The sequence below is a fragment of the Pipistrellus kuhlii genome, unplaced genomic scaffold, assembly GCF_014108245.1.
Source record: "Pipistrellus kuhlii isolate mPipKuh1 unplaced genomic scaffold, mPipKuh1.p scaffold_m20_p_8, whole genome shotgun sequence".
Classification (NCBI taxonomy): domain Eukaryota; kingdom Metazoa; phylum Chordata; class Mammalia; order Chiroptera; family Vespertilionidae; genus Pipistrellus; species Pipistrellus kuhlii.
Genome location: NW_023425584.1, coordinates 24847248 through 24863661, shown reverse-complemented (window position 1 = coordinate 24863661; position 16414 = coordinate 24847248). Strand labels below are relative to the sequence as shown.

At 41.7% G+C, this 16414-nt stretch overlaps 1 protein-coding gene across 14 annotated transcripts in view; it reads left to right on the top strand.

The window, feature by feature from the left end:
- The window catches only part of LOC118711856 (protocadherin gamma-C4), a 107063-nt gene that overhangs the window by 61939 nt on the left and 28710 nt on the right, over positions 1-16414 (top strand). Inside the window, exon 1 of one of the 14 annotated variants that reach the window (XM_036425286.2) lies at positions 11442-14279. The exons of 12 other annotated variants lie outside the window; for them this stretch is intronic. In XM_036425286.2, the coding sequence (XP_036281179.1) occupies positions 11844-14279 (2436 nt within the window). In that variant the 5' untranslated portion in view covers positions 11442-11843. Of the gene's footprint in view, positions 1-11441; positions 14280-16414 lie in introns of those variants that run through there. One more of the 14 variants, XM_036425299.2, reaches the window with a different exon arrangement.

Here is a 16414-nt window from a genome sequence, read left to right as displayed (position 1 = left end):
TTGTCGGGTGGGATGCTCTATGTGTCAATTAGGTCCTATTAGTTAATGGTGTTGTTCATTTCAATATTCTTGTTAGTAATTCTATCAGTTGTTGGTGAAGAGTTTTGTCAGTCACTGTTCACTCTATATACTTGTTAGTAGTTCTGTTAATCACTGTCAACTTGTTGAAGTCTCCAACTTCAACACTGAGTTTGTCTATTTCACCTTTCAGTTATATCAGGTTTTTTTCATGTATTTTGAAGTTCTGTTGTTTGGTATATACATTTTTAAGATGGCTATGTCTTCCTGGTGGATCAGCCCTTTTATCATTGCATAATATCCCTCTTTGTCCCTGATAATTTTCTTTGGATAAATAGGTATTTAATCTTAATACTTGGTAAATTGACCTTTTTGTAATTTTGAAATCTCTTTCTTTTTCTCTGCTAATATATTTTGTCTAAAGGTCTACTTTCTATGATATTAACATAGCCACTCAATTTTCTTTTAATTAGTGTTTGCATAACATATATTTTCTTTTATAGATAAAATATATTTTTTGTAGACAGGATTCAGTTGGGTCTTACTTTTTATTCATCTGCTACTTTTAGTTGGAATGTTCAGACCACTTACATTTAATCTAAAATTGATTATGTCCATCATCTTGCTTTGTTTTCTCCTTATCCCATCAGGGTTTTTTCTTTCATATTTTTCCATCTTATTTAGATTGAGTATTGTTTCATATTTAATTTATCTCTGATATTAGTTTATTAGATATCATCTTCCATTTTAAAGTAGTTGTTCTAGGGTTTACCCTATGCACTTTTAACTTAGCACAATAATATAATTTACATAAGGTGTATTCTTTAACATTTCTCTTCTCTGTTTTTGAATGCTATTGTCACACATTTTACTTCTGCATATATTTTAAGCTCCACAATATATTATTTTGCTTTTACTGATTAATTATCTTTTAAAGAAATTCAAAAGTGAGAAGAAAGGTCTTTAATATGTAACTGACATTTTTATTATTTCAATCACTAATTTCTTTACTTAGATCCAAATTTCCATCTGATGTCATTTTCCTTCAGCTTAAAGAACTTCTTTTAATGTTTCTTATGATATAAATCTGCTGGTTGCAAATTTTCTTTGTTTTTGTTTGTCTAAAAAAAAATCTTTATTTTACCTTATTTTTGAGACATATTTTTGCTGGCTATAAAATTCTAGGCTGACAAGTTTTTTTCTTTCAGCACTTTAAAGATATTGTTCCTCTCTCTCTTCTACATTGTTTCTGATTAGAAGTCTATAATATTTCTTACCTTTGTTCCCCCATTACTTAATGCTTTTTTAATTCCAACTACTTATAAAATTTTCTCTTTATCAGTGGCTTTCAAAAATTTAATTATGATGGGACTTTATTATGTTTTCCTTTATGTTTATCCTGGCATTTATAGACCTTCTTGATTCTGTAGGTCCATAATTTTCTTTAGCTTAGGAATTTTGGGGCTATATTTATTCAAATATTATTTGTCACACTCACATACAATTATGATACTCAATTTCATATATATATATATATATATATATATATATATAGCCACTTGATGTCTTCCCACAGGTTGCTGAAACTCTGTTTCTTAAAATTTATTTCAGTCTGGATAGTCTCTGTTGTTATTTCTGAAAGTTCAGTGATCTTTTCTTTCACACTGTTTAGTTTACTGCTATCCCTGTCTAGTGAAGTTTTCATTTCAATATTGTTCACCTCTAGAAGTTCAATTTAGTTCTTTCATTTCATTCCATTTTTCTCATTATCTATCATGTTTTCCTTTAGAATAGCTGTTTAAACATTTATAGTAGCTGCTCTAAAGTCCTTGTCTGCTAACTTCATCAACTCTACCATTTCTAGTCCTGATTTTCTTCCTGGTTTTAGGTAATAATTTTCTGTTTATTTGCATGTCTAGTAATGTGGACGGTTTTTTGTTTGTTTGGATAGCAGACATTGTAAATGTTACATTGTTAAATCTTTGTACTTTGTTGTCTTTCTGTAAGAAGTATGGAAGGTTTTTAAGTTATTTGCAGATCAGGTTGGTCTTCTAAAGGCTTATTTGTAAGCTTTGTTAAGACAGGTTTATAAATCCTTTTGACTTGAGCTAGTTTAGACCTGCTGCTACGTTGTGACTTTTTTTTATTTCTCGGAGTGTTCAGCAGGGTCTCTGTATTCTAGCTAAATAGAATTCAAATATTTCCCATCCCTGTGGGAGTTCCAGGAATTCTTCAGCTAATAGCTCCCTTGACAGTTCTTTGCTCAGCTCCAAAAGAATGTCAGTCTATGTACCCTCAGATTATCATTCATCCAAAGACTCAAGGGATTTCTTATCCAAATATCTGGAGTTCTTTGTGTAGCTCCATTCTCTCTAGTGTTCTGTCCCACAAATTCTGGATGCCTTAGTTTCTCCAAATTCTAATTTCTACCCCCCAATTTAGCAAGACCACTGTTATTCTTGGATTTTTCCTTTCCTGTCCCATTGTCTGAAAGTTGCCTCCAGGCAAAACAAAATAACAGATCCTAGAACTCACCATATTTGCTTCACTTCATTCAGTTTTGCATTCTTTTTGAGCAAATGTCTAAAAACATTTTTTCCTTATTTTCATCAATCTTCTAGTTATTTATAGAGTAATGCCACGTGGTCAAGAGCAAAAATCTTCACTTTGTTTTTTGCACTAACAATATATCTTGGGCCAAAACCGGTTTAGCTCAGTGGTAGAGCTTTGGTCTGCGGACTGAAAGGTCCCAGGTTCGATTCTAGTTAAGGGCATGTACATTGGTTGTGGGCACATCCCCGGTAGGGGGTGTGTAGGAGGCAGCTGGTTGATGTTTCTCTCTCATCGACATTTCTAGCTCTCTATCTTTCTCCTTTCCTCTCTGTAAAAAAATCAATAAAAATTAAAAAAATTAAAAAAAACACACAATATATCTTGGAAATCTTCTATATCAATTAAGATATCTTTGTTGTTCTTTTTTTAAATATGTAGCTTTATAAAACTCTGTTGTATGCATACATATCATAGTCTATTCAATCGCATACATATCATAGTCTATTCAACCAATCTATAGTTTGTCATTTAGGTATTTTCCAATCTTTTTTGCAGTTACATATAATTTTGTAGTGAATAACCTGGTACATATGTATTTTCATAGTTTTATGGTATATATTTAGGGTAAATTTCTAAAACTGTGATTGTTAGGTCATAGCTAATTATCAGATATAACTATTTCCTTCCATGTGGGTTGTAACATTTTGCATTCCAACAATAGGTGAGAATGTTATTTTTCACAAATCATTGTCTACAGAGTATATGTCAAGCTTTTATATTTTTGCCAATCTGATCAGTAAAAAAATTAAAAATAGTTTTAATTAGAATTTTTTTCATTGTGATTGACATTAAACACCTTTTCATATGTTTAAAAGCCAGTTTCTCTCCTTTTATTTATTTTTTAAAATATATTTTATTGAATTTTTACAGAGAGGAAGGTAGAGGGATAAAGAGTTAGAAACATCAATGAGAGAGAAACATTGATCAGCTGCCTCCTGAACATTCCCTACTGGGGATGTGCCCGCAACCAAGGTACATGCCTTTGACTGGAATCGAACCTGGGGCCCTTGAGTCCACAGGCCTACACTCTATCCACTGAGCCAAACCAGTTGTGGCCAGTTTATCTCCTTTTAAAGTTTGTCTATTCCTGTCTTATGTTCATTTTTTTTATCTTATTTTTGTGTTTCATCCTAAAATGTTAAGTGATTTAAGTATTAATAGAAATATTAGCTCTTTGCCCAAGATACAAGTTGCAAGTATTTTTTGTATTCATTTGCCTTTCACCTTTGTTTATGGCATTCTTTTGTAGTGCAACCCTTTTTCACTTTCATTTTTATGTAATCAAATGAATCAGTCTTTTCTTCTATTGCATTTAGCTTTAGAGTCAAAGTTAGAAAGCCTTGTTATACATTCAGGATATAGAAAACTTTATCAATTTTCTTTTAGGATTTGTATGTTGTTTTTTTTGGTCTTTACTTCTAGATTCTTGAACTAAATGAACTTTATCCTTATGTGTGTTGAGGTTGGAACTACCGTAATTTTATCTTTTTTTTTTCTTTTTTTCTGTGTGGCTATCCAGTTGTCCCAATGCCATTTAAAACTTCATCTTTCCCCCAGTGATTTGAAATAGCATCTTTATCATATACCAAACTTCTGTATTGCCAGAAGGTTTTAATGATCAGAAAGCCATACTTCTTTCTCACTCAAAGTTATCATTATATATTTATATGAAGTTCTTAATTTATAAAAAATAAAATAAACAAACAAATTTAGCCATACAAAGCTATCCATTTGAGGAGACCTGATCATAATTTAGATAACAATATAATAACAGCATGCTTGGGAAAGATTGAACAAATTCTATCTTTCTAAGGAGAATTTAGGTCTCTTGGGAGATTTTCATATGGACAAATTTAGTAGTCTTTTGTAGGTAGTTTCCTGGCATACCTAAGCTTTGTGATATAATAAGCAACAAGAAAGTACTAAAGTGATCAAGATTAAAAAGAATAGCATTCAAATGGGAGAAGCAAACATTTTTGTCTTAAACTTTTGACCTCTAAAATCATTGACTGTACTTCCAAAATATGTTATAATTTTTTCTTGTCCTAAGGGTAGATAAAATGGGTCTTAAAATTTTATTCTAATATCATAGCTCATTTTTTAAGATCCTAACATACAAAAAAATTTCACACACATAAACTTCAGATATATATTAAGACTAAACCATCTAGGCAGATAAAAAGCTTCATAGATCAGAAAAAGCTAAAGAAGTACATCACCACCAAACCAATATTATATAAAATGCTAAAAGGTGTTCTTTAAAAAGAGGAAAAAGAAGAAAAAAATAAAGATAAAAATTATGAATAACAAATACATATCTATCAACAAGTGAATCTAAAAGTTAAGTGAGCTGAAACCGGTTTGGCTCAGTGGATAGAGCGTCGGCTTGCAGACTGAAAGGTCCCGGGTTCGATTCCGGTCAAAGGCATGTACCTTGGTTGTGGGCATATCCCCAGTAGGGGGTGTGCAAGAGGCAGCTGATCGATGACTCTCTCTCATCAATGTTTCTAACTCTCTATCCCTCTCTCTTTCTCTCTGTAAAAAAATAAAAATAAAAATAAATAAATAAAATAAATAAAAGTCAAGTGAATTAAAAATCTGAGGAACAGAATAAACTGGTGAATATAATAGAATCAGGAGCATAGAATGGGAGGGGATTGATAATTCTCAGGGGGAAAGGAGTGTCTGTGTTGGGGGTACAGGAAGAGACTAGACAAAAATCATATACCTATATACCTATGGATGAGGACTGGGCGAGGGGGAGGTAAGGGCAGAGAGTAGAGTGGGGACCAGGTGGTGGGGGAGCTATGTGGGAGGGGGGGGGAGAGAAAGGAGAAACAATTATAACAATCTGAACAATAAAGATTTATTTAAAAAAGAAAAGAAAGAAAAAAAAGAAATGTCATATCTTGCAAATGAAAAAAAAGAAAAGAAAAAAAAAGACTAAACCATCCAGCTTCTTCACCAAACCCTTGAATCTCTCACCTGTCTAAATTGTGATACATGTTTGATTGATCTATTGGTTGATCTGTTTTTTATGCCATTTCTTCTAAAATGATCCCTTAATTTGACCTTAGGATGTTCCTTAAATAAGCAAATTAGATTATGTTGAAAGATTATTAGATGATATTTAGAATTTTAAGGGGATAATACATATATTAATATTTTTTCTTGAATGCAGTAATTTAAGAGTATCATGAGTAGGCTTTTCTGAAGAGACTGACCTTCTGGCATCAATATTAGGTGATATTTGTGGAGAGCTTCCTCTATGCTAGGCAAGGCCAGTGTCATGGGCATGTGAATTGTCCCATACTTAGAAGGGCCCTGCACTTGGGTTAATGCTTTACTGTCACCATCTTGAAATTCTTAATTTTTAAAGAAGGAACCTGTTTTCATTTTGCATTAATTCCATAAATTATGTAGCCAGTCCTGGTGCCAAGCACTATGTTTATCAAGGAGAGTATATAATTTAACTTACATTTTTTTTGCAAGATCCCTCAGATTTCTGCATGTGAAATAGAATTTAGGGAAAACAAAAGAGGAAATAAGACCAGAGAGGAAGCTATGTCAGTATTTGAGGTAGTTTTGACTCATGAAGTGGTTGTAGAGAGAGAGAGTAATTGATATATTCAAATATGTTTTGGAGGTAGTAAGCATTGGCATGAACTAGTAACGATGGAACTAGAAATGGGGATGTGGGAAAAGATGTTAAGAATGACTTAGGAATTTTTTACTGGGCTAGAAGGGCCCCTTATTAGACAAAAAGGGTTTAGGAAAGAATAGGTTTGAGGTTGTAGTTAAGAATTGGGTAGGACATTAAGCTAGTGAAAGAAGCCAGATTCAGAAGACTATATATTTTGTAATTCATTTTTTATGAAACTTCCAGAAAAGGCAACACTACATAGAAAGTAGATAAGTGGCTGCCTGAGGCTGGGGGATTGACAGCAGACAGGCATAAGGAAGCTTTTGGGGATGACAGGAGTATTCTAAAACTGGATTGTGGTATTGGTTGCATAGCTATTAATATATACATTTACCAAAAATCATTGATTGTCTAGGTTACCTCTATGGAAAGTATAAAGCTGTTAAAAGATTAAAATTAAAGATTAAGATGCCTGTGGTTATGTCAAGGAGTACTATTATTATTTCCATTTTACAGATCAAGAAAATAAAAGAGAAGTTAAAAATAAAACATATACCGAAACCGGATTGGCTCAGTGGTAGAGTGTCGGTCTGCGGACTGAAAGGCCCCAGGTTTGATTCTGGTCAAGGGCATGTACATTGGTTGCGGGCACATCCCTGGTTGGGGGGTGTGCAGGATGCAGCTGGTCGATGTTTCTCTCTCATCGATATTTCTAGTTCTTTATTCTTCTCTCCCTTCCTCTCTGTAAAAAAAAAAAAAAAAAATCAATAAAATATATTAAAAAAATAAAATAAAAAATAAAATATTCATGGTTACATAGCTACTAAGTGTAATATCCAGTATTGGAACTCAAGTTTTCTGGACACTACAGTCTCGCTCTTGATCACAATAACACATTCATTTACTTTCTATTTAAAAGTTATATTATGTTTGTGTATCTCATTGATCGAAGGCTCTCTTAAAATCCTAAGACAAAGAGAAAAGAAGCTAGAGACCGGAAAACTGTATTGGTCCTGCACCCTGGTGCTTCCATTTCCCCGGGTATAGGTGACACAGCAAGTTATGCCATCTTTATTTCTCTCCAGCGAGTGATGTTAGCACACCTCCCTTTGGTTCTTTGGCAAACTATGTTTTCTCTTTCAAATTATTATGTTAAGAAATAGTTTCATTAAGCCATCTGGTAGCTTAAAAGAGTAGCTGTTTCTTCCAAAAATGTTTATAGGTGCACATAAATGAATATATATATTCCTTGGTACATTTTATTGCTATGCCATTAGCATGATGATTGCCATATTAATAACCATTACTAATAAGTACAGGGAAATGTTGGTCAAAGAGTACAAACTCTCAGTTATAAGATGAATAAGTTCTGGGAATCTAATGTATAGTATGGTAAATACAGTTAACAATACTGTATTATATGCTTGAAATTTGCTGGGAGAACAGATCTTAAATGTTCTTAACACGTACACACTGAACGATGAAACAGAGGGCCAGAGAGCCAGGGCACAGGCTTTAGTGGAGGAGAAGACCCCTGCCGGGCTGCCTTTCAGAGGAGAAGGAGCACACGTGTGGAGTGAACACCCTTTTGAGGGGAGGAAAGCGAAGGGATGGGATTAGGTACTTGGCACACACTGATTGGTGCTTTCATATAAGGCACATGATTAGGGACTTAGGAATCGGGGGCTTAGGGTATTTGGCAGGTGCTGATTGGTGGTTCCATGTATAGTCCATATAAGCTGCCTGGTTAGGTGTTCTGGAATGTTCAGACTGCAGGTGGAGTTTACGTCATTCTCCATCCATCAGTTGGGGGAAAGGAGGATCTATCATTCCAGGCTTCTGGTAATATATATATATATATATATATATATATATATATATATATATATATATATTTTAAATTGAGAGTCCGCGCAAGGTCAGGAGGTGAAGGTCTATCTTCAGTAGCTACTTCCGGCTGAGCGGGAGTGTCTAACTGGGGTCTCAAGGATTCTGGTGTTTGGTTCTGAATTCAATGCCAGATAGATCTCTCCCACCTTCTGGTTGGCGAACACCTGCATTCTGTTCTGCAGAAGACTAGTGAAACAGCACATGAGACAGGGAGCTAAAGAGCAAAATTAAGAGTATAATGCCGAAACCAGTTTGGCTCAGTGGTAGAGCGTCGGTCTGCGGACTGAAAGGTTCGGGTTCGATTCCGGTCAAGGGCATGTATGTTGGTTGCGGGCACATCCCCAGGATGTGCAGGAGGCAGCTGGTCAGTTTCTCTCTCATCAATGTTTCTAGCTCTCTATCCTTCCCTCCCTTCCTCTCTGTAAAAAATCAATAAAAATATATATTGTATTTAAAAAAAAGAGTATAAATACCAGTGGGCCTAATAGTGGGAGGAGCCATGGGGTACGTGAGCAAAAAAAACAGGTAGTGTTTTCCGTGCTGGATGAGAGGTGCAGCAGCATGATTTCCCAAAGAGAATGGTAACTAGGTGAGATGATGAATGTGTTAACTATATTATAATCATTTCATTATATATATTAAATCATCACTCATATACCTTAAATTTATATAATTTTATTTGTCAGCTATACTTCAATAAAGCTAGGATGGGGCAGTATTAAGTGTCCACTGTATTAGACACCAGGGATACAAGTGATCATCAAAACAGCCACGGTCTCTGCGTTCTTGCTGCTTTAAAAAAAGTTTTTAGCCGAAGAGATAGACACAATGCTAAAACAAAAAAAGTAATTATAAAATTTTTAATTGTGCTAGATTCAACAATGGAAAATATAAGGTGCTCTGACAAAGGATTCTGGTTTTAAATGGGTCTAAGGGACAACCTCTGTTAGGAAATAACATTGAGACCTGAAAGACTTGTAGAAATTAACAAAGCAGAGGAGGGAAGGGAAAGAAGCTTCTTAGGCGAGGACTAGTCTGTGTGAAGGCGCTGGGGCACTAACGAGCTTGGCTGATGCCCATACTGAAAGCAGAGCTAGAAATACCAGAGAAGAGGACATGACACTTGGATACAATGCGAAGGGTTTGGTGTTTTATTTTAAGAGCAGTGAGATGCTCCTGAGGATTTTTGGGTTGAAGACTCTTGATCCAATTAAAATGTTAAGATCATTCTGGCTCCTGTGAAGAATAGATCCCAGAGAGTGCTGCTCACTTAGGAAGAGGTCTTAGGAAAACTGTGTCTCATGAATGGGAAAACAACCTTTTAAACTAGTTTTAAAAAGACATGTTTGGCTTAGTGAATAGAGCATCAGCCTACAGACTAAAGGGTCCCAGGTTCGATTCCGGTCAAGGACATGTACCTTGGTTGTGGGCACATCCCCATTGGGAGGTGTACAGGAGGCAGCTGTTCGATGATTCTCTCTCATCGATGTTTCTAACTCTCTATCCCTCCCAATTCCTCTTGGTAAAAAAATCAATAAAATATATATTTTTAAAAGACATGTTGTCAATTAAGTGATAGTGAATGGAAAAAATGATGGATAAATCAGTTTATCTCTGAATAGCTTCTCAAACTTTAATGTACACTCATATCACCCAGGTAGTTTGTTAAATGCAAATTCTGCTTCTGTCGGTCTGAAGTGGGGCGTTTCCGTATTTCTAAGAAACTCCCAGATGAGCCATTGGTCCTTGACTCACACTTTGAGTAGCACTATATTCTCAATTCTAAATAAATTCTATAGAATACATTTTATCTTTTAATGCCTCTTGGCCTTCTTGTGATCTAGCCAATTGTCAAACTTGAGTATTCAAAACTGGGGTTTTAGGAGATGAGTTAAAGTATTCAGGACTTAGAAAAACTGGTTAAATATGGCCTTTCATCTCTCCAATAAATATTCTATATATACTTATTTCCTGTCTACCTCTCTGCCTCAAGGATCAGTTACACTTCAGCAAGAACTTTGTGCAATCAAAGTAATGTCCTAGACAATAGGATGGTATGCGAGGCTCTAAAATGTTACCTCTAATGGGATGATTTGCATCATAAATTGGAGCTGACTCAGTCCCAGTCATGTTACCTGCCTCATTCATTTAGTAGGTAGGAACTCAGGAACTCTTAGAGGGTAGTTTATTGTCCAAAGATAGACAACTCAGCTCTGACTGATTCATACCTGACTCTCTTATTCATTATCCTAATCGTTGCTATTTTGTTTGTTTAGTAACTACCATCTTAAGTATGGAAAGCTCGAGGCTCTTTATTCTGTGGGTAAAGGCTTTGTGTTTCTCTAAAGACTTTGTGGAGCTTTGTATCCATATCACAATCATTTTATAAATGTCTCAAGCGGTAAAGAAGTCTGCCCCTCTTTGTGGGGAGAGGTGTTATCCTTTATTAGCAATGAACTTCTCTCTGTGGCTTACAAACCCAAGTTCTTGGGAAACACATTTATCAAGTAAAGGGAAATATTCGAGATGATGCTCTATGGTTGAGATTATGCTCATTGGGGGAAAAAGGTAGGACATTTCACATTGCTCCCTGGTTCTTAGGAAATGAGAGCTAAACAATATCTAGTTTTAAAAGAAATCCACACTGTTTTTAAATTCCATAAAACCGAGTAAAACCAACTGAAAGCAGCAGATCCTGTCTTGCTTTACTGAGGAAGTGACAGGGAATTCTAAAGTCTCATTTGGTAACAGAGAAAACTGCAATTATTCGCATCTCCATAGAAATGCTAAATTACTCCTTACTAATAGAGTCCAGCTAAATAGGTTTTACTCGCCCTGACTGATTTGGCTCAGTAGAGCATCAGCCTGCAGACTGTAAGGTCCCAGGTTCGATTCCAGTCATGGGCATGTACGTTGGTTGCCGGCACATCCCCGGTGGGGGTTGTGCAGGAGGCAGCTGATCAACGTTTCTAGCTTTCTATCCCTCTTCCTTCTTCTCTGTAAAAAATCAATAAAATATATATTTAAAATAAATAATAAATAATAAATAATAAATAAATAGGTTTTACTCGACCTCCAACAAACCAAATGTGTTGGTGTTTCTCCAGACAGCATTGTATCGTGGTTTTTTGTTTGTTTGTTTGTTTGGTTAGTTGGTTGGTTTGATTCTCCCCTCCCCATCCCCCGCCGCCCTTTTTGCGATTAAAGACAGCCATTAAAATGTTTAATAGACCTGGGTTCGGCTTGGAGACTTGCAGAAGGGCCAGCTTCGTCGCCCTGCAATGGGCTTTCCAGGCTCAGTTAGGTTTCCGATGTGCGGATGCTGCCAAGGCGCCCTGGCCGTAAACTCTGGAAGTGAGCCAGAGGAAAGTGAAGTTCCTGGCGCTGAGCGCGCGTCCCGCTCGGAGCGCCCCGCGCTAGCGCATTCTTCGTGCAGTTATTGGCTGGGACTCTGCGCGCCGCTGTCGGCCAATGGAGACGCCGGAGATCTGGCCCCGGCCCGTCCCCTCTCGGCGCCCCGGGATGAGGCAGAGACTGAACAGCCGGCGAGCAAATCAAAGGCATCCAGAGAGCCATGTCAGACTCGGCGCCCAGCGCTCGAGCGCTAACCCGCTGAAAGTTTCTCAGCGAAAAACGCCGGGACGGCCTGGACCCGCGGAGAGAACTGCCTTTGAGTGAGATGGTCCCAGAGGCCCGGAGGAGCGGACTGGTAAGCGCCGGGAGCGTGGTGGGAGTTCTGCTTCTGCTGGGTGCCTGGCCCGGGGCTTCCGCCCTCATTCGCTATGAGATCCTGGAGGAAAGAGAGAAGGGCTTTGCGGTGGGCAACGTGGTCGCGGACCTTGGCCTGGATCTCGGCAGCCTGTCGGCTCGCAGGCTCCGGGTGGTGTCCGGAGCCAGCCGGAGGTTCTTTGAGGTGAACCGGGAGAGCGGGGAGATGTTCGTGAACGACCGCCTGGACCGGGAGGAGCTCTGCGGGACCCTGCCCTCCTGCACCGTAACTCTGGAGCTGGTGGTGGACTCTCCGCTGGAGCTGTTCAGCGCGGAAGTGGTGATCCAGGACATCAACGACAACAACCCCGCGTTCCCGACCCGGGAGATGAAATTGGAGATCAGCGAGGCCGTGGCGCCGGGCACGCGCTTTCCGCTGGAGAGCGCGCACGACCCCGATGTGGGGAGCAACTCTCTGCAGACCTACGAGCTGAGCCGGAACGAGTACTTTGCGCTCCGCGTGCAGACGCGGGAGGACGGCACCAAGTACGCGGAGCTGGTGCTGGAGCGCGCCCTGGACCGGGAGCGCGAGCCCGGCCTGCAGCTGGTGCTCACGGCGGTGGACGGCGGCAGCCCGGCCCGCTCCGCCAGCCTCCCCATCCGCGTCGCCGTGCTGGACGCCAACGACAACGCGCCCTCCTTCAACCAGTCCCTGTACCGGGCGCGGGTCCCGGAGGACGCGCCCCCGGGGACCCGCGTGGTGCAGGTCCGGGCCACCGACCTGGACGAAGGCCCCAACGGGGAGATCGTGTACTCCTTCGGCAGCCACAACCGCGCCGGCGCGCGGGAACTCTTCTCCTTGGACCCGGTGACCGGGGTGCTGACCATCAGGGGCCGCCTGGACTTCGAAGATACGAAACTCCACGAGATCTACATCCAGGCCAGAGACAAGGGCGCCAACCCCGAGGGGACGCACTGCAAAGTGCTGGTCGAGGTGGTGGACGTGAACGACAACGCCCCGGAGATCACCGTCACCTCCGTGTACAGCCCCGTGCCCGAGGACGCCCCCCTGGGGACGGTCATCGCCTTGCTCAGCGTGACCGACCTGGATGCCGGGGACAACGGGCTGGTGACCTGCGAGATTCCCCCAGGGCTTCCCTTCAGCCTCACCTCTTCCCTCAAGAACTACTTCACTCTGAAAACCAGCGGGGCCCTGGACCGGGAGGCGGTGCCCGAGTACAACCTCAGCATCGCCGCCCGGGACGCGGGGGCCCCTGCCCTCTCCGCCCTCACCACGGTCCGCGTGCAGGTGTCCGACGTCAACGACAACCCCCCGCAGTCGGCTCAGCCTTCCTACGACGTTTACGTGGAGGAGAACAACCTCCCTGGGGTCCCCATTCTAAACCTGAGTGTCTGGGACCCCGACGCCCCGCAGAACGCCCGCCTTTCCTTCTCGCTCCTGGAGCGGGGGGCGGACGCGGGGCTCGTGGGCCGCTTTTTCTCCATCCATCGCGACAGCGGCGTGGTGTCCACCCTGGTGCCCCTGGACTACGAGGACCGGCGCGAGTTCGAACTGACGGCTCACGTCAGCGACGGGGGCACCCCCGCCCTGGCCACCAACATCAGCGTGAACGTGTTCGTCACGGACCGCAACGACAACGCGCCCCAGGTCCTGTACCCGCGGCCCGGCCGCAGCTCCGTGGAGATGCTGGCCCGGGGCGCCGCGGCCGGCCACGTGGTCACCCGGGTGGTGGGCTGGGACCCGGACGCGGGCAACAACGCCTGGCTCTCCTACAGCCTCGTGGGAGCCCCCAACCAGAGCCTCTTCGCCGTGGGGCTCCACACAGGCCAGGTCAGCACCGCCCGCCCCGTCCAGGACACGGACCTGCCCAGGCAGACGCTCATGGTCCTGATCCAGGACAACGGGGAGCCCTCGCTGTCCACCACCGCCACCCTGACTGTGTCTGTCACCGAGGAGTCCCCCGAGGCCCGGGCCGAGTTCCCCTCGGGCTCCGCCCCTGGGGAGCCGAACAAAAACCTCACCTTCTACCTGCTCCTCTCTCTCATCCTGGTCTCCGTGGGGTTCGCGGTCACGGTGCTGGGAGTGATAATATTCAAAGTTTACAAGTGGAAACAGTCCAGGGACTTGTACCGAGCCCCCGTGAGCTCCCTGTACCGAACGCCAGGGCCCTCTCTGCACGCGGACGCTGTACGGGGCGGCCTGGTGCCCCCGCCGCACCTGTACCACCAGGTGTACCTCACCACGGACTCCCGCCGCCATGGCGACCCGCTGCTCCAGAAGCCCGGCGCGGCCAGCCCTCTGGCCAGCTGCCAGAACACGCTGCGGAGCTGCGACCCAGTGTTCTATAGGCAGGTGCTGGGCGCAGAGAGCGCCCCTCCAGGACAGGTAAGGGTTAGCAACTCTAGCAACTCAACCTGAACCAATACTCATGCTTTTTGATTCCTGCACCGCCCCGTCGTGTTCAGAAAGGCATGGAGGTATTTTGGGGTTTTGTTTTTAGTGATGAAGATGTCTTCCTAATGATGCATCCACATGTTCACCTGGCCCTTCCAAGATGAAGCGTTATGTCCTTGCGAAGGGAATCAGGCCTGGCCAGAGTGTGGTTTGTGGTCACTCACAGTGTGGAGTTAATGGACTCACCTGTGGACCCAACTCACACCCTTAGCATTTGCTTGCCATAACAACTAACCAGTCTTGCTAAACTAATAACCCAAGATCTTAGCACTCAGAGTTTCGCTTGGTGTCATTTGCACTGGGAATAAGCTACTGTATACCTCTAACCAGTGGTGGCAGATAGGAATATAAAAAGTCCTCATTTTGCCATCTTTCAAGTGATTGCCACATCTGCATTACAGCTAATAGTTTGCTGGTAATTTTCCTTTGCCTACACCGATCCTGTCTCATTCTTAGATAATTTTCTATGAAAGTAATAAACTTCTAGGCATCCTTTACATTTTATTTCAAGCACATTCCTAAAAATGATGTGCACATTACTTATAACCTATTTTTGTTATTAATAGTGATCCATGTGTGTTACAGAAATTTTGGAAAATAGAGTCTATGGCCATACCACCCTGAACGCGCCCGATCTCGTCTGATCTCGGAAGCTAAGCAGGGTCGGGCCTGGTTAGTACTTGGATGGGAGAAATTTTGGATAATAGAGAAGTTTATAAAGAAAAATTAAAACTAACCGTAATCCCCAAATCCCAGGGTGATCACCATTTATACTAATAAAGCCTAGGTGGCATCTCACCCTCATGTCATCACAAGATGGCCACCCCCATGTCATCATAAGGTGGCTGCCACAGATGGCTGGCAGGGGAGGGCAGTTGTGTTAGATCAGGCCTGCAGGGGAGGGCAGTTAGGGGCAATGGGGCTGGCGGGGGAGGGCAGTTAGGTGTCAATCAGGCTGGTAGGCAGAAGCAGTTAGGGGCAATCCGACAGACAGGCAGGCAAGCAGTTAGAAGCCAATAGTCCCAGATTGTGAGAGGGATGTCTGACTACTGGTTTAGGGGATTGGGCCTAAACTGGCAGTCGGACATCCCCTGAGGGGTTCCAGATTGGAGAGGGTGCAGGCTGGGACAACCCCCCTCCAATGCACAAATTTTGTGCACTGGGCCTCTAGTTAATTATAAAAGCAAAAGTAATCATTTACTTTGAAAAGAAATCCAGATGGTCCAAGACACCATAAAGTAAAAAATTAAAGTTTTTCTATACCCCCCTCTAATTCCCCATCCTTCCAACACTATTTTCTTAGATATACACATAATGTGAACAGTCGGTAAATTTATATCCTGAGGAAGGCAAGGCTTTCATTTATTCAGGATGATGTGTAGATGACTGTAAAGGATTTGTCTTGGAGTGAAACTTACACTTCCAATGGTGAGAGAGCCACAGTTTTGTTACTAATAAGTGTATAATTGTTATCAACCTTGGATCTGGCAGTTAGACAAATGAGGCTCCGCCACTTACCAAGTAGGAGTCCTTGGCCAAGTTAATCTTTGTAAGCCTGTTTCCCACATCCAAAACGGAAACAGCAAGGGTCTTATAAGATTAGCACATGATATAATGTATGCACTCTGCCTGGTGTATTGTGTTAACAAATTCTTAGCTATTACTATCGATATGATTACTTTTATTCGTCTTGACCAACCCCAAATATTTTCTTTAAAAAATATTTTAATGTTTTATTTATTGATTTGAGAGAGAAGAAGGGAGAGGAAAACATCCATTTGTTGTTTCACTTATTTATGCATTCCTGGGTGATTCTTATATGTGCCCTGACCCTGAATCAAACCCAAAAACCTTGGCTTATTAGGATGATGCTTTAAATAACTGAGCTATCTGGCCAGGGCACCCAGCCCAAATCTTAAACACACCTTGGAAATGAGCAAATCTGGAGATAGTCAAAATGACAAAGTAGAGGCATATATAGAAAGGCTAAGGAATGATGAAAGCCAGAGAGAAGCAGCTGCTATTCTTCCAGTCATGCTGGAAAACAACTGGCACTTTTCCTAGGA